This window comes from Dendrobates tinctorius, unplaced genomic scaffold (assembly GCF_039654945.1).
Source record: "Dendrobates tinctorius isolate UK_male_01 unplaced genomic scaffold, ASM3965494v1 ptg000159l, whole genome shotgun sequence".
In the NCBI taxonomy this organism is placed as follows: domain Eukaryota; kingdom Metazoa; phylum Chordata; class Amphibia; order Anura; family Dendrobatidae; genus Dendrobates; species Dendrobates tinctorius.
Genome location: NW_027361826.1, coordinates 438047 through 457095, shown reverse-complemented (window position 1 = coordinate 457095; position 19049 = coordinate 438047). Strand labels below are relative to the sequence as shown.

Genomic DNA, 19049 nt, shown 5'->3' with positions numbered 1-19049 from the left:
TGCCGGCGGCAGCCGAGTATTGATGCGCAAGATTCTCGCATTACACTCGCAAGTGTGACCCCGGACAAAATGTCTGATTCTATGATGCTCATGCTTATTTTTTTATTTCTAGTCGCCCATGCAAATGATTTCCATTATTTCCAGACAATTTGTAATTACCAGGACATTCGTTATCAGTAATTATCATGCATGAGCCATTTATAAAGATGTCAGTGATAGTCGGAGATTAGAATAACAGAAGTTTGGCTTAATGACTGCACAGCACTGGTCTATTCCCCACTAGACTCTTCAACTCAAAGTCAAACTTTCCCTGCAGGGGTAAAGGAGGAAGACAATGTTTTCCTTACACCTCTTTACACTGGCCAATCCTGGCTGTTATCCCAACAAAAAAATACATAAACATGAAACATTGTTACAGAATTTTATTACAATACATAAGCTTTTTCACAAAAGTCATTAGAATTCTTAAATATATACTTATACAAAATAGATAAACAAAAAGCACTTTGTCCCCCCCTCAAGTCAGAGGAAATGTGAAGGCTGTAAACAGGTTCCTTAATCTTCAGTTGTTAGTCCACCAGGACAGAAGACCTAGTCCAGGCTCACTTATGGAACCCTAAGAAAGTGGGAAAGAATTGTCAACATTTATAATTGCATTGCTATGAAAAAACAAAAACAAAACGCAAATGAATAAAGTGTAACTTCCATACCAAAACATTGTATAAGCAAAATAAGATGTGGTCAAAATATCACTAAGCACATTCACAAACACCTTCATGCAATTTTTTTTATAAACTATTTAAGAATGTTGTTACAGAATTATTATCAAATTACAAGTCAGTATAATCAACATTCAAATTTTCTTAATGAAGGGATTCAGGAAGGGAATGGGAAAAGAGGATTCAGGTAAAGTTGGGAAAGAATGGAAGGGGTGGGGGTGGTAGTCCCATTGGATGAAAGCCTCTATCTTTAGACTCACAGTTGTAGAAAACAAAGTATATATATATATATATTCATATAAAGCAGAAATAGTACACTGCATTAAAATTCCTTCCTTTAGAGCTTAATATTGTTTTGATAAATAAACCATTGGTGCCATCTTCCATTTAAATTGTCTTGTTTGCGGTGAGCCAGTCAAATTTTTTCAAGGGAATATATATTGTTAGTCCCGTTTACCCATTCTGATAAGGAAGGTGGGTCAGTATCCTTCCAGTGCCTAGCGATGAGGATTTTAGCTGCGTTAAGTGAGAACTCACAATATAGTCACACATTTGAGCCCAGGACGGACATTCAAGAGGACCTGTTTAGATGTCAGAGGGGGTATTGTTCGAAAGACCTTCTTTATGTGACTATATATCATTTTCCAGATGGGTATAATTTTGGTACATTCATACCACATATGGGCAGGCGTACCTGGCATTAGATTGCATCTCCAACAATAAGAAGAGTAAGACTTGTCAATCCTAAAGAGGGCATCAGGGGTTTTATACCAGCGAGAAATAATCTTATAATTTAGCTCCTTGTATCTTGTTGAGGGAGAAATGGAGTGAATCTCTTTCCAAAGTCTGGAAATTTCCTCTGGTGATAATGATATATTCTTTCTCCCATTTGCTAATGAAGTTAGGAGGTTCTTTCGTATCACAGAGTAATTTGTAAATTTTAGATTTTTTTATTTGTCAAAAAAGACATCTTGAGTATATTTATCGGTGAAGTTATTGGAGATGTTAGGTATCGGAGTTCTAATTGTTTCTCTTATAATTTCAAACTGTCTCTGACATTACAACACCTCTAAATATGGTCCTGAGCTCACTTGTAGAAATGATACTATTTTCTTGAATAAAGTGGCCAATATGTATATAAAGGGAAAGTTCCTAGGTTTTTGATTTTATTTTTAATGGCTCTGTATCTATTCGGGATCAAGTGTAATAATGGCGTATATGTGCAAATACTAGGAACAAAGTTGTATTTTTTATTAGTTCTGTTCCAAATAGATATTGAGAGTTTAGTTAAAGGGTTCTCGATCTCACAATATTTAAATTTAATATATGGTGTTGACCAAAGATAATGGTCAATATTCTTATTTAAAAGATTAAGTTCGATGTCGACCCATAATTTCCTAGGGGGAAGAATTTTTGTTTCTCTTATTCTGGCCATATGCGAGGTGTGTCTATTTTTCAAAGTCCGGCAGGCCCAGTCCTTCTTTGCATTTCCTTTTCATTAGCGTTTAATGTTTGATCCTACTACTTTTGTTTTGCCAAATAAATTTGGAGACTAGGGTTTTAATTTTTGGAAAAAGGGATTGTGGAATATCAATAGGTAACACTTGAAGGAAATAAAGTATTTTGGGTAGAGTAATCATTTTCATGATATTAGTTCTGCCAAACCAGGAAATAGACAACTCCCTCTTTGTGGAAGCGTCTCGCTCCAGGTTACGAATTAGAAGTATAAAATTAAGATTATATAAGGAGGAAAGGGAGTTGTTTATCTTGGTCCCTAAATATGTAATATGAGAGCAATTATTTCTGAATGGAGATTTATTAGATAAGAGGGTACAATTTTCCTGGTTGACAATAATGTTTAACATTTCTGACTTAGAAAAATTTATCTTGAAGTTTGATACTAGTCCAAATTCCCGTATTTCTTCAATTAGTGGTTTGATAGATTGCCAGGGGTCTTTTAAGTAAAAAAAGAACATCGTCCGCAAATGCGGCTATTTTAATGTTCTTTGTCACCACATCTTACACCTTGGATTTTGTCCAATTTTTTGTAGAAAGGTTTTCATCAACAGTACAAATAGGAGTGGGCAGAGGGCACCCCTGTCTTGTCCCTTTCTTTATCCCAAAACTAGGAGAAAGATCATTATTGATTTTCAGTCGAGCTGTTGGATGGGAATATAGAGCAAGGATTTTTCCTATGAAGGAATCAGGAAAGCCAAACTTCATTAATGTTTTTTCCATATACTCCCAATCAATTCGATCAAAAGCCTTTTTGGCATCAGTTGAATGAAGAGCGGTTTGAATATTTTTACATTTTGTAAAATGAATTATGTTCAGGGTTTTAATAATATTATCTTTGGCCTCTCTACCCCCCACAAAGCCCACCTGGTCGAGGTTGATCAAATCCGACAAGTGGTTCTGTACCCTTTTGGCCAAAATCCTTGCATACAACTTGATATCGTTGTTAATCAACGAGATTGGCCTATAGCTGCCACAAAGGGTTGGGTCCTTACCCTCTTTTGGGATAAGAGCAATATGGGCTGATAATGCTTCCATTTTAAATGTATTGGTTCTAGTTATATTATTAAAATATTTCAATAAATATGGGGAGAGTTCCTCTCTGAAAATGTTATAATACTCCGTAGAGTATCCATCTGGGCCTGGACTTTTCCCTTTGGGGCTTGTTTTGGTGACAGATTTAAGTACATCCATTGTGATTGGGTTATCTAGGTTATTTGCGTGGGTGTTAGTTTAGGTAGGTTTATTGTTTGTAGGCATTTATTCAAGAATTCAGATTTCCTTTTCGGATCTGCGGAATTTTTTTTTAGATTGTAAAGGTTTGAATAAAATAAGCTAAAAATATCTGCTATTTCCTCCGTTTTGTGATGTATTTGATCTCGCGAATCTTTAATCTTTTGTATATAAGCTGAATTAATTTTCTTTTCAACCAAGTTCGCCAGATTCTTACCGCACTTATTTGCCTGGGTGTATATTTTAAATCTTGAGTATTGCAAGCATTTTTCAGATTCTTGTCTCAACAGTTCTCTGAGTTCTGCTGAGTCTAAAAAGATCCTTTTCTATGGAGGCTTCTTGAGAGATTTTATGGTTCTCCTCTAATACTTTTATTTGGGATAGTAGTGAGGTTGTGAGTTTCTCTTTTTTTTTTTCCTAGAGCCCAAAAGATAACCCCTGAGCACCGCTTTGTGTGCCTCCCAAACATTACAGTCAGAGATGTCGTTACTACTGTTCTCCAAAAAAAAATGTTTAATATTCTTCCTTATGGATTCTTGAGACTCAGTATCGTATATTAAATTATTATTAAGTTTCCAATTAAAGGCGCGTTTTTGTGTGTTACTTTGGATGATGTTGGTGAACAATGGGGCATGGTCCGAGTATATTATATTATCGTAAGAGCTCTTTGTAACAGAGCTTATTAGGTCATGTGGCATGATAGTCGATTCTCGAGTATTTTTTATGTACTGACGAGAAGAACGAATAATTCCTCGTTGAGGGGTGTATTATTCTCCATATATCCAGCAGGAGAAGATCCATCAGTGCTTTTTTATGTATCTAGTTGTTTTATGTGGTATGGATGATTGCCCATTTGAGGTGTCGAAAGGAGGGTATAGGGGAATGTTGAAATCTCCTCCCAGAATTGGTACGCCTTCAACAAAATTATTCAAAAGCCAAAATTTTTTTTGAAAAAGGGAAGGCGATTCACATTCGGGGCATATATATTAAAGTGTAAGTCTTGTTGTAGATCATGCATTTCAGAAAAAGATATCTCCCGTCTCCATCAAGTAAAACATCTTTAAATACAAAAGGGAGATTCTTGCTAATAACAATGGAAACCCCTTTATTTCTTTTATTTGGAGAGGTGGAGTTGTACCATTTAGTGTATGTTTTATTTTTGGTTATGGAAGTATATGTTCTCTTGAAGTGGGTTTCTTGAAAAAAGATTACATCCACTTTATTCTTCTCTAAATGTCTCAGTATTTGTGATCTTTTCTGTGGAACATTTATGCCTTTAACATTGAAGGTTGCTATGTTTAGATTGGCCATATGTATGGTTTGTAGTTGGAGACATTGTGTAAGAGGCTACCAATAGGACCCAAGGGGAATAACTTACAACTGGGGGTAACAGTTATTAACGTATTTGAAGAAAACATGTTAACCAAAAAAAAAAAAAAAAAAATTGGGACAGATTGCGGATCCGTCTTGAATTCACAGTTTGCTACTGGTTGGATAAGTATCCGTTGGTATCCAGCCAGAAAAGATAGCAAATAAAGATCGCCAGATCTGTGGGGGCGTGGACATGTCGATCAAAGGTCTAAGGGAGAAGCGGCCCTGAAGGGTAGAGGGAAAAAGAGAAGGAAAAAACAGGGCAAAAGACAAGAGAAGAACGTATTAGAGAAAAAGAAAGAAGAAGATGCGAGTGCCAATCCTGACTGAGTCTTGCATTATAAAAGGACTAAAACCAGAATATATCAAGTATTAAACTTTTTCTGTTAACTAGCTTATGCTATTAAACACAATGAATTGTAAATAAGCAAAAAGGCAGTTAAACATAGAAACACATTATTTAGAACTGGTGAAGAGTTCGTGACTCCAAGAGCTAGGCCAATCCTTCTGGATTCGGAGTGTTTCAACCTTCACCAGCCTTGTTGCTTCCATTAGACATTTTGTTAGTGTCCGCATTCAACCTTCTGATTTTCTTAGGCTTATTTGGTGTGGTATTAGACCATTTGTCATGTACTGGTAATGGCGGGAATTTGAGAAATTCTTCTGCAGTTGTCCAGTCTGGTAGTTGAAGTTGAGAGAGGTCCAGCTTATTCAGGACATAAGGTAGATCCTCCGGTGTTCTTATAATCAGGGTTTTATTGTCCAAGGAGATAGCAAGTCCAAATGGAAACATCCATCTATAGGCTATGTTTCTGTCTCTGAGGGTCCTAGTCAGAGGTTGAAGTTGTCTTCTGAGATCTAAAGTGAGTTTTCAAAGATCTTGAAAAATTTGGATCTCATTGTCCTCATATTCAATTTTATCTGCTTGCCTTGATCTGTGATAGATTTCTTCTTTAAATTTAAAGCTTTGTATACAACAGAGAACATCCCTAGGTTTGTCTGGGCTTATATTTTTGGGCCTATAGACTCTATGGGCCCTTTCAATGCATATAGTATTAGAGTCGTTATTCCCCAAAAAATCCTTGACTATGTTGATAAGAGTAGATGAAATGTCCTTATCCAAAATTTTTTCAGGAAGCCCTCTGATTCTCAAATTGTTCCTTCTTGACCTGTTCTCTAGGTCATCTGGATTTTTTGTAGGAAACCCTCCTTTTTGATTATCAATTAAAATTTCGGTAATTTGTTCGGAGTGTGCGGATATCTGATCACAAGCTCCTTCCAAGTTCTGCACTCTTGTGTAAACCTGCCTGACATCTTTTTTCAGATCCGCTATTTCTTCTTTAATGGTTTGGGTAAAGTCTTTAAAGAGATTCCTTATGCATTCTGTAGTAGGTAAAGTTTTAATATAATCTTTAAGGCTTGTCTCTTCAAATGTAGAATCCTTTTTCTCGTCGCTATCAGACCATTGCGCGAGAGAAGAAGAGCTTTGTTTATTTGCAGAGTTTGATTTACTGGATTGGATATCCAGAGAGCGTTGTTTTCTAAATCTCTCTTTCTCTTGACCCTTTTTGGGGGTTTTAGTGGTTTTGGCTGCCTCTTCAGTTTTTAGTAGATTTACCCATTTTATAAATCTGGTTTAAATGTAACTCAATCAGGGAGAATGGCAAAATCAAGTCATTTAGAAATTATTCACAGTTTCATAGGCAACTGGTCATAGAGAGGTAATTTACAATGAAAGTGGATTCCTCAAGTTATGCCTAAAGGAGACAGTAGGTGGCAGCAAAGTCATTCATTCCAATCCTCTGCAATCCATTTTTCCATATTAGTCAATGCAAATAATAGATAATCTCTTTTCAGATCAGTTATGACGAGATACCGTGTGTTAGGTAATGTCACTGCTAAGAACTAGCCAATACAGGTAGTAGATAATGTCAGTGGCAAATATTCAGTTACACAACAGACAGCTTACAATACTCACAAATGCTCACATAAGATGCTATATGTTAAAACAAACCAGCAATGTGGGCGAGACTGCCTCCACAGGAACCTGTAAGTAATGCTTCCTCCAAACACCACTAGTTTCCCAGTTGTCTGTTCTGCTGCGCTCCTCTCCTCCAGCTCTCCTCAGCTCCCCACTGCTGTCGGATCCTGCAGCACCTTCTTCTTAGCAATAATCTCTCACCACCAGTCTCCAACAGCGGAGCAGGACCAATCAACTTCCCCAGAAAAGCCGGCTACAGTACCTGCGCCTCCGGGGGCTTCAGCAATGGTGGCTCCCCCAAGGCAGGAGATTTTGCTGAGTCACTGCCTGCATTACTCCTCCCCGCTGGCTTCCAGCTGTATATTCATTAATATCCATCAGAAATCTTCAAAAAGGGTCTCAAAATGATCCTGGCGGTGGCAGCAATCCAGTTCCAAGGGTCTTCTGATAAAAGGCACCCTTTAAAGCTTTATCTGTCGCTTTTTCCAGCTTCATGGGCGCTCAGAGCTCACCCGTCCTCCTGCATTGAGCTCCAGGCCAGGTCCCTCACCTTCATGCAATTTTTTGTCAAAGTAGAATTCTGCACAAAACTTACTGATTATGGCAACAAATCATAAAAGACGCAGAAAAATTGCAAAAAAAAAAAGTTCAAGATGTGCAGAGATCATACAGCTATGTACAAGATCTGATAAAACTCTTTTTGTTCTTCTGCCCCTTATTGATTCACCCCTTTACATGTGGGATAATGGAACATCAAATTCCAGTTGTCAGTGTATGGCCGGGATCACACTACCGTGTGTGAAGCGAGAAACTCGCACGAGTCTGCCGCCGGCACTCAGGACTGGAGCTGCGGCTGCATGTATTTCTATGTATGTATTTCTATGCAGCCGCAGGTCCGGTCCAGAGTGCCGGCGGCAGCGCCGGGTGTGGATGCGAGAGACTCGTGCGAGTTACTCGCATCACACACGGTAGTGTGATCCCGGCCTATGGAGCAGGCTCAGGAAGTGAGCTCGCACTTTACTCAGGACATACCTAATGGCAGATAGCCAGCATCATGCTGTAACAGCAACCTACACGATATCTAATCGCTGCTGATTAGCCATTTTAAATCAATGACAACAGCATTTAAATTGTGCAATAATCTGTGTGCGTGTGCACTGCCTCTCTGTAACACAATGGTAGGTGGCCGACAGGTTGCAATAGTAGTCGGGGGGACTGCTGAAGGCCACTGCAACTGCCATCTGTCATTCTGTGCCACAAACTGATGGCATCACGGTACCAAAAATGTCCTTTCTAAATATCTAAACAGGGGCTGCACTCACTCCCTGCAGTGTCTAACGCTCTCCTGAATAGGATGTCATAATGGGGTGGCGTTGCAATTATTACAGTTTGTTTTTTTACATCGCTGCCCTCTGAAGATGTCAGGATCCATGGTAATAGAAGCTGTGGGAAAAGTGAGAGCAGCGCCAGCAGCCTTCTTCTGTCCTCGTCACCGCAGCTTCTGTGAATCAACACATCATCAGGGGGCGGCGATAGAAGCAGTGATTGACACCAGTGCCGCCCCATAGGTTCTGTGATTGCCCTCAAACGAATCAGCATCAGGGGATCGGTGCTGGTATCAGTCACTGCTTCCATCACGGACGCGATGATTAGTCTGAGGATAATGAAGCAGTGGAGCAGCGTTGGTATCACTCACAGCTTTATCACCGTCCCCTCACAACGATTTATTTGAGGGCACTATTAAAATCTGTGGGGACGCTGGTGTCACTCATTGCTTCTCTCTCTGCCCCTGACAAGGTCCTGTTTCACAGTCCGATGCGGCAGCCGTGGAGACAGAATCCATGAGAGAGGCGAGAGCCGCTATCTCTGCTTCTATCATCGCGTTTTCAGGATTTCCTCAGAGGGCGGCAATGCAAGAAACTGTAGTAACTGCAGCACTGACCCTCGTGACATCCCGTCCAAATGGGTGATTGGCACTGCACGGAAGGGAGTGCAGCCCCGTCCTCCTGCGACGTCCTGACTGAGACCCCTCGCAAACTAAATGTCACATGAAGAGAGAAAATAAAAAAACACATGTAGGAGAGAAATGTAGGGTATTGTATAATAAAGAAAATTACAGAAATGGCAAGGGAGCAGAAATCAGATATTCAGAAAGGACATTTTAGACACTGGAGCAAGTCTTGAACGATATCCACGCTGTCACATCTTACCACTAATGTGTATGGGGCTTCTTTGCGTTGTGGCTCCTCTGTAGCAGTGGAAGAGGAGGACTCCATAGTACTTGGTCCAGTTGGAGAGGTGTCTATAAAGGTTTCATCTACAACACGGAACCTGATATCTTCACCAATGTCCATGTACAGGTCATGAGCTCCTTCTTCTGTTTCATACTCCCATACCCACACTTGTTCGGCTTCATCACTGGAGTGAACGTGTAATGGAAAAACACCTGCTTGCCTTTAAACATTTGAAAGGGTTTTTCTACAATCTGGTAACCCAAGATTGGCAACAACATGGCTGATTTATTCCATAAACTGTACCAAACCCACTCACAGGCTGTTGATGGTTTTGTAGCTGAATCCTATTCACTTCAATGGGGTTGTACTGCATTGTCAGAGACAAGCTATGTCTACGTCAGGCATGGTCCTGTATCGGGACAAAGTAACTATGGCTTTCATTTTTATTTTGCTATAAATTCATTTGGATTCCATTTTTAGCAACAGATAGAACAAACTACTAACCAATAAATGAATCCTGCAGCTGTCATTAAAGAACTTGTCATATGGCCTCTACTACTGTAACTGTAGCACCATATCTCTTTTATGACTCGGTCACACGGCCTCAGCACAGAGCTGACACTCCACACAACAGTAAAGGGAAGATGTCAGGTCTCCCACGGCCTCCAACCCAGCACATCCACCTGTGTGTGAAGAACCGCTCTGCCTATCCAGCCCTGTATAACGCAGTTCAGTGAAATGCTTTAAAACTCATTTATAATGACCCCGCTTCTTATGCTAATGAGGGCTTTGACTAGTAGATGGGGCGTTAATTTCCCTAGACTATTTCCAGGTTATCACGTCCAATTTGCACAAACAGCCTCACTGCCAGCTCATGCAAATCTCATTTCAGCAGCACCAATGAGTCTCTTGAGTCGGGTGTACGTTTCCCGACTTTAGAGACGCAGTGTGGATAATCGGAAGTGCTGAAGATGGCTTTCGGTCATGCGCGGTACGCCCCTGAAGCTGGGAAGCGTACATGGGGCTTCAGAGACGCAGTCGGAATGAGCGGCACGCATGTGCTAGATGTGCATGAGGTGGTGATGACGCCGCTTGTGCTAGTTATGTTATGTCCACAGGGTCATGATAACATGGAAAGAGGGCCGACTAGTCTGGGGCAACTATGGTTCCACTGACTTGTCAAAGCTCTCATTAGCATAGAAAACGGAGCACTACAAATGCTTGTTTAAAGCATCTAACTGAATTATGTTATACAGGGCTGGTTAAGGCGGGAGTTTAATCATACAGAGGTGGACGCTGCTGGGCTGGTGGCCATGGGGGACCTGACCGCTTCCCTTTAAGTGTAGAATGGTAAAGGAAGCTGTGTACTGTCTAAGCAGTCACTGCAACATTTAGCCAGAAAAGGGAACAGGAGGAAAATGGGGGACAAGAGGAAGACAATTTTTTTAGTTAGTGATAAAGCATCATATAGCAAGATCCCCACACTACTTTTAGGCCAGATGCCCACGATCCGCAAGTAGCAGTGCATGATAGCTGCGTCCAGAGCGCTGCCTTCTGCTGAAGGCAGATGTACCGCATCCAATACATTCTATTGGTGAAATTTCTCTTACTGAGACTACCATTTCTGTATGAGAAATTGACATGCTGCAGTCTGGAAAGATGCGCTGCACGGTGTGTGATCCACAGACGACTATGGACGCATAGTGGACATGGGATTTCTAGAAAATTGCATCCACTATGCTGTAACATCTGGACGCTGTAGATTTGACACTGGAAAAATACGCAGCATCAAACCCGCAGCAACTCCACATCGTGGGCACGTACCCCTAAATGGTGGCTGCTGGTAGTGAGCAAGATTTAAATCCATGTTCATACATAAACGTATGGCCACAGAGCTTGTAACACTGGTGTGGAGAAGAGCCCAAAGGCCCTGTGCTATAGCACAACTGATGGCTAGTTCAAGGCCTTGTCTGATACCTGTAATGCTCTTTATGAATATTTATCTTTAAAGCACTACGCCAGCATTTTTGTTCCAGCGCTGGAATGGAACTTTTAATGTATGGCCCCTGACCTGAGTATTATACTCCTCTGCCACCATCTTCACCTTTTTTCAGCGCGGCTCCTGTCCTGCGACGCCAACTAGTGATCGTGTCTTCTGACTGGTCACAAGTCAGAAGTTATGTTACAAGTAGAGTTGAGCAAATATCTTCGGTTCCCCACTTATTCAGCAAGCTATAGCACTTACCGAATAAGCTACAGTCTGAACCTGGCTTCCTGGATCGCTGCAGCTGATCGCCACCGCAGCTGCATGTGTCGCAGTTGTGTCACTGTCACAGCATATGCATGGGGAGAGCCTGTGTGTTGGCTCTCCATGCATGTGCTGTGACAGTGACACATCTGTGACACATGCAGCTGCGGCGGCCATCAGCTGGAGCGATCCAGGAAGCCGGGTTCAGACTGTAGCTTATTCGGTAAGTGCTATAGCTTGCTGAATAAGTGGGGAACCGAATATATTCGCTCAACTCTAGTCACAAGCTCTCAATGCAAGCCTATGAGAGCGAGGACGAGGCCATCATAGACCTTTATTGAGTTGTGACCTCAGCTCGCTCCATGAAGCATCAGAGAAATCTGGCAAATCACAAACTGCTGGAAACCGACGGGAGAAGCTGCAGCAGAAGGTGAAGACGGCGGTGGGCAAGTATGAGAGTAGGGCAGGGAGTTTCTATTAGGAACACCACTCCAGCGCTGTATTAAAATAAAAAATACAACAATGATGAAGTGGTGCTTTAACCCCTAACAACTTTTGAAATTGGCTTTATCATAACATCCCCTACTATTCTTCTTACCCTGCTAAACCCTATGTCCGTTTTTCCCTTTACTTCCTGTGAGGTTTAGTTTGATGGGAGTCTCAAAAGGGATGTCACAGGAGGATAGCCATGCTGTCACTTCTCCACAGCTTTTATCACCCCAACTGAGACAGGACGTCATCAGTAGAAAGCGCTACGTCACTTACCACAGCTTTTGGCATCACTGAAACGTCAATAGGGGTAGGCAATAGAAGCAGTGTGAGTGACGGCAGTTTCGTACCACAACATCTATTAACACTGTGAAATGAATAGTCATCAGTGGATGGTGATAGAGGTAGTGACACGTCAGCACCAGCCCCAGATGAAGATTCCTTTCAGAGCGGTGAAATAAGCAGAGCTACTGTCACATTGCTTTTCTCACTGTCCCACTAATGATTCCTTTCAGATTCCTTTCAGGGAAAATGGCTGTGGTGTCAAAAGCATGGAGCAGGTTTTACTTCCATTGCCTTTCTGTGTGGATTTCTCAGTAAGGAACCATCATTTTTTTCCTGCAACACATTTAAATTGCAGGCTGTTTAGAAAAAAATAATTTTCATTTTCTATTGCAGATTTCACCTGGATTTTGCTGCAGAATACATACAAAATCCACATGAAAAAAAATATGAAAAAAAACTATTGTTAACATTCACCAATCCCGCCAACAATATAATTGCATTCATATATATCATATGGATAGATGGTTTAAAAAAGGATACAATTTTGCAGGCTGCTGCAAGGACTCAGGAGGTATAATGATATCATCAAAAAAGCCAAGAGAAACTGAGGAGAAAGAAGAATTAATTACTGCCCCGAAAGACACAAAATAAGACAGATGCCAAGTGGAATTACAGGTCTATGCTTCCTCCCAAGATGAAAAAAAAAACAAAAACATTTCTTCATAGGACCAAATGTTTATATAAAGCTGCCGGTTGTGTAAAAACAGGATTTTTAGTTGCTTACCGTAAAATCTGTTTCTCTGAGCCTTCATTGGGGGACACAGGAAACCATGGGTGTATGCTGCTGCCTGCCACTAGGAGGCTGACAATATGCAGAAAAAAGTTAGCTCCTCCTCCGCAGTGTACACCCTACCGACAGGAAGTAGGATGTTCAGTTAGTGAGAAATCATTAGAAGTAATCTGTAGACGAGATAAAACACAGAAAACACAAATCCACACTGTAACAATATTAAGCCGTAACGGAGCTGTTTAACTTGGGAGGGTGCTGTGTCCCCCAATGAAGGCTCAGAGAAACAGATTTTTCGGTAAGCAACTAAAAATCTTGTTTTCTCTATCGCTTCATTGGGGGACACAGGAAACCATGGGACGTCCCAAAGCAGTCCAAGGGGAGGGAACAGAAAACAACTCCAATCAGGACGAGGAAGTCACCCTCGTCACCTGCAAGGTTACCCAAAGGGTACCGCCAGGAAGATACACACTGCCCGGGCAGAGTGCATCATACTCAAAAGAACGCAGTCCTTTCTGAGCCGGCAACCCTACTAATGCCGACCAGATTCCACGAGCAGACGCGGACCTGGAGGCCAGAGGACCTGTACACTTCAAGTCAGAGCTTGATAAGTACCGTTGCGGTGGCAAGGTAGCCTGATGCGAGAGCGTCACAAAGTAAAAAAGTTTGAGGCGGACGAAAGAAAGGGAAATCAGAATGATGGAGAGTGGACCCTTGATCCACAGGAAGTGCACCACGGCTGCTACAGACTCTGTGAAACCCCAAGGGTGGTTGAGAGTCTGAAAGGACAGGCTACCAACTGGAAGGAAAAGGAACCCGTCTGTTGCAAACACAGATATCGCCAAAGTCCTGAAAAAATCAGGACCTGGATAAGAGCCTTATGGAACAAGGGAAAATCATGCGATTCACAGGAGGCAAATGCTGGACGAAGAAAATTCTTCCTGAGAAAAACAAGTATGGACTCAAACCTAGATCCCCAAAGTCACGCTGAGGAAAGAAGCGCTGAAGAATGACGAGGTTTAGCTTCACCAACGATTTGGCCTATTGGAGCCACATGGAAGGAACAGAAAGTTGGTGAGGGACTTCTTTGGGGAAAATTTTGCTCATGAAACTGAAAGCCAAATGGAACCTTAGATAGGAACGATAGGCGAAAACCCATGTCTCCATGCAAGAAAAATTTTTGGACAGTGAGGACGGTCAAATCTTCCAACTGGTCTCCAGAAAGAATGCTCTGATGAGCAAGCTAGGCCACGTGGCTATAGAATTTTGCCAACTACTGTGAGAATTTGCCGTTGGCATCCCTGAAGGATGCACTTCTGGGAGAGGAAGGACCAAAGTGGTGGAAAACTTGGAACCGGAGGGATTGCAGCCGCAGAAGTAGTCCAATTTTGCGAAGCACTCGGGAGAAAAGAGATATACCGAGGCGCCCCCTTGTTTGGAAACGGCTGAAGTCCGTTCTGTGAGAAAATGACAGGACCTGAGAGCAGGCCGCTGGGAACGATGTAGGCTCAGGATGGCTATGAAGAGACAACAGATTGCTCGACTAGGCAGGTAGAACGAAGGCTACTGGATTACTTTGAGATCAAAGGGAAGATAAACCCATCATTCAGGGATGAGGGTGGATATGGAAAAAATAGTCCAGCTGGACTTAAGAAAAGAGATTAGTCGAGTAAGAAATGTCCATGCAAAACATGGACTATGTCAACTGTAAAGAAAGTTGGCTCTAGGTAGAAAAATAGACCTCAGAGGGCAACTAGGCTGACGAAAGGCAGGACCATCCGTATGATGATGTAAACGACCAAATCCATCCTGGACCCTCTGGAGCAGGGAGGGGATTGCGGTGAGTAGGCCCGCTTACCTAAGTCTAAGACCACACGCCCGAGGACAACAGGGAAAAGATACAATTCTAGCTGAAGGAAGAAACGCGTTATCACCAGACTCATCCTTGGATCCCAGACTGGAGCAGTTTGTCTGACGTGGGATACATTTTCCAGTCACGGTCAGAAGTCACATGTCTGAGCTGCTGGAGGCTTTACCCTGCGTCTGTAAGAATGAATAATTAAGTTCCGACAGATAAGGAGCTTAGGCATTGTGGTAGCTCGAAGGCCCTTAGGACAGACTAGAACTTATAAACTACTATTGGCCAAACATTAAAGATAGACGTAACACCTGCAGTAAAGATAGCCTGCGGACAGTACTGTAAACTGATCAGAAGGTGTGGCAAAAACTCCTGTGGGCAAATCGCACATAGGGTCCAGAGCATGCCACAGTAAAACCGCGACCATCCGTACCTGACACGAGAGTGTCTGACCCACCTGAGGGTGGAGAATCACGTTATATTGCTACCGAGAACCTCTCCGTTTGGACATGGTAGTGCTTACGTTTAACTGTTAACAAACCACAGATGTTATTAACAATGAAATATGCATCTGAAAGGTGTGTTTGACTCACCTGGACGCAGCCTGTAACCGCAGCTGCAGCCCGTCAGGAGCAATAAATTCCGGCACCTCACCACGAGTGGTGATTAGAGACGGGAGCTTAGGCAAAAGCTGCAAAAGACCCAGATGAACGCGAAAGAGGGTGCTCCTGACTCATCCGAAATGGGACAGTAGAGCCGGACCAGTGTAGTAGATGGACCTCGGGTACGTTTGAGTCACCAGAAAGATGGCATGTATTGACTAAACATGTCTGGTAGAGGTCTATCCAAATGCTCGATAAGCGATATAATACTACTGCAATAGAGCGCGAGGAACCTGAAGGCGAGAGCGTCTAACTCACCTGAATACGGTACAGAACACCAGTACCACTGAAGCAGTCAACCCCAGACACGTCTCCACAGTAATACGGCCGTTTGAACTACTGTACCTGGAAGGTGGTGCTTCTGAAGCCTGTATAGCGGATATAGCACAGCTGCCATCGGCTCTAAGTATCCTGTGAACAAACCAGCGTGGAGAGAAGCCGGAGAAGAGAATAGGAGACAGCCATTTCTGTGTTGCGGTGCAGTCTAGGTCTGGATACCTGATGACATTAGGTAGAATAACGGATTCTGTGCTGCGGTCAAGGACTGGGTACCTGACGGCATTAGGCAGAATAACGGCTTCTGTGTAGCGGTCTAGCTCTGAATACCTGACGGCATTAGGCAGAATAACGGCTTCTGTGTTGCGATCAAGGACTGGGTACCTGACGGCATTAGGCCAAATAACGGCTTCTGTGTAGCGGTCTAGGTCTGGATACCTGACGGCATTAGGCAGAATAACGGCTTCTGTGTTGCGGTCAAGGACTGGGTACCTGACGGCATTAGGCCAAATAACGGCTTCTGTGCTGCGGTCAAAAACTGTGTACCTGACGGCATTAGGCCAAATAACGGCTTCTGTGTAGCGGTCTAGCTCTGAATACCTGACGGCATTAGGCAGAATAACAGCTTCTGTGTTGCGATCAAGGACTGGGTACCTGACGGCATTAGGCCAAATAACGGCTTCTGTGCTGCGGTCAAGAACTGGGTACCTGACGGCATTAGGCCAAATAACGGCTTCTGTGTAGCGGTCTAGCTCTGAATACCTGACGGCATTAGGCAGAATAACGGCTTCTGTGCTGCGGTCAAGAACTGGGTACCTGACGGCATTAGGCCAAATAACGGCTTCTGTGCTGCGGTCAAGAACTGGGTACCTGACGGCATTAGGCCAAATAACGGCTTCTGTGTAGCGGTCTAGCTCTGAATACCTGACGGCATTAGGCAGAATAACGGCTTCTGTGCTGCGGTCAAGAACTGGGTACCTGACGGCATTAGGCCAAATAACGGCTTCTGTGCTGCGGTCAAGAACTGGGTACCTGACGGCATTAGGCCAAATAACGGCTTCTGTGTAGCGGTCTAGCTCTGAATACCTGACGGCATTAGGCAGAATAACGGCTTCTGTGCTGCGGTCAAGAACTGGGTACCTGACGGCATTAGGCCAAATAACGGCTTCTGTGTAGCGGTCTAGCTCTGAATACCTGACGGCATTAGGCAGAATAACGGCTTCTGTGTTGCGATCAAGGACTGGGTACCTGACGGCATTAGGCCAAATAACGGCTTCTGTGTAGCGGTCTAGGTCTGGATACCTGACGGCATTAGGCAGAATAATGGCTTCTGTGTTGCGGTCAAGGACTGGGTACCTGACGGCATTAGGCCAAATAACGGCTTCTGTGCTGCGGTCAAGGACTGGGTACCTGACGGCATTAGGACAAATAACGGCTTCTGTGTAGCGGTCTAGGTCTGGATACCTGACGGCATTAGGCAGAATAACGGCTTCTGTGTTGCGGTCTAGGTCTGGATACCTGACGACATTAGGCAGAATAACGGCTTCTGTGCTGCGGTCTAGGTCTGGATACCTGACGACATTAGGCAGAATAACGGCTTCTGTGTAGTGGTCTAGGTCTGAATACCTGACGGCATTAGGCAGAATAACGGCTTCTGTGTTGCAGTCTAGGTCTGGATACCTGACAACATTAGGTAGAATAACGGCTTCACGTGTAGTAAGCTGTACTACTAAGACTGTAGTAAAGTAGATTCTGACAAGTCAATTCTTCTGACGGTAGAGCATTAGGCCTGGGATCAGAAAGAGGCTAACTGCACTCTCTGTTGTGTGCTATGGTTCCAACCTCTGGACCAGCGAGCTGTGGTCAGCTTCTTTATCCACTGAACCACAGTAGACAATTGCCAGGTAGGGGGCGTGCCTGTGACCGGCGGGAGAAAAGCCAGCCGATATGAAGGGAAGGGTGTCAGGGCTAAAGTGCCGGAACTAGGCCATGCTGAAGCCGGGGACTAAATTTAGAAGCCGCAGCCGCAGAGGAGGGGATGGTAGCGCAGAGGCCCCAAAAATTACACACCGGGTAACCCTGCATCCCCAAGGAGGTATCTATAACTACCAGCCACGCAGACCTGAACTACAACCAGTGTCCGCCGGAGCAGAGGGAGCAGCGCGGAGGCTTTAGAAGTCCATCAGAAAGGTAGCCTGGTGCCCTAATCTGCCTGCGAACTAGGGGATATGATCAAAAGGGGGGCCTGAGATTAAGTAAATAAAGAAAATGTTCTTTCCTCTTCCTAAGTCTTCTTTTTCCTCCAGGAATCTGAGGGGGGGAGGGGGGGGGAGAGAAAACAGAAGTACCTCTCCATCCAGGGATGTCGGACGTCCGAAAAGACTGCGTTGTCGGACGTCCGCGTCTCTAAACACCGACAGGCTCTGGTGGGCAAGTGGGTGAAGGACGAGGGGCCAGGACCGGATCCGGATCACCTAACACGCTTCTCTGTTAGGGGCTGTGGGTCCTGCCGACTAGACGTATGAGGATACGGGTTGGCAGTACACGCCGTACTCAGTCTCTTTGTGGGAGTACAGTTGTGACTGTTCACACTGTATCCCTCCGGGTACCTGAAAAGGAACGACGCACATTGAGGAAGATAAGGGTCTAATGAAGGACCCGTGTCCACCTCCTACTGACACCAAGCTAAACTGAACATCCTACTTCCTGTCGGTAGGGTGTACACTGCGGAGGAGGAGCTACCTTTTTTCTGCATAGTGTCAGCCTCCTAGTGGCAGCAGAATACACCCATGGTTTCCTGTGTCCCCCAATGAAGCGATAGAGAAATAAGATTATCCCAAATTTACTCCTCTGCTAAATTAAAATGCTCTTTTAGAGATCCCGATTCCAGAGATGTATCACTTACTGAGCTGCTTACTATCATTTTACGGTCATGATTGTATAATCACGGTTTTATCCGCTGCAGATCTAGCAGTTCTCTAATGCTGCGCTCTGTATTACTTAGCCCACACCACTGATTGGCAGCTTCATGTGTAATGTGTATGCTGTGCATGGGCAGAAAGCTGCCAATCAGTGATGTGGGAGGGGATATACAGAGCTCATGAATATGGAAGATGACATGGCAGCACTCTAGTGATAATCTCCTGCTGTTAAAACAAAGATTGTATCAAAACTACAGCAAGCAGCACAGTGAGTGATACATCGCTGGAATCAGGGTTTCTGCCCCTACATACTGCTGATCTCAGATTAGGTGGCAAAAACCTGCCGACAGACTCCCTTTAAACTTGTGCACGTCACCTGAGATTTTAGTTGCCAACTCTCTAGAGTGTTTTGCCCCTGAATAGTTTGCGAGTCCATCAGTAAGCAGCCAGGCATTCAGGGTGCTATTTTC

The 19049-nt window shown here is 43.6% G+C and overlaps 1 protein-coding gene across 1 annotated transcript in view; it reads right to left on the bottom strand.

The window, feature by feature from the left end:
* Window positions 1-407: 407 nt before the first annotated feature.
* The window catches only part of POLR3H (RNA polymerase III subunit H), a 40156-nt gene continuing 21514 nt past the window's right edge, over window positions 408-19049 (bottom strand). Inside the window, exons 5-7 of the mRNA XM_073549433.1 lie at window positions 12616-12679; window positions 9030-9237; window positions 408-616 (exon numbers count right to left, since the gene is read on the bottom strand). Coding sequence (XP_073405534.1) covers window positions 563-616; window positions 9030-9237; window positions 12616-12679 — 326 coding nt within the window. The 3' untranslated portion in view covers window positions 408-562. The remainder of the gene's footprint in view (window positions 617-9029; window positions 9238-12615; window positions 12680-19049) is intronic.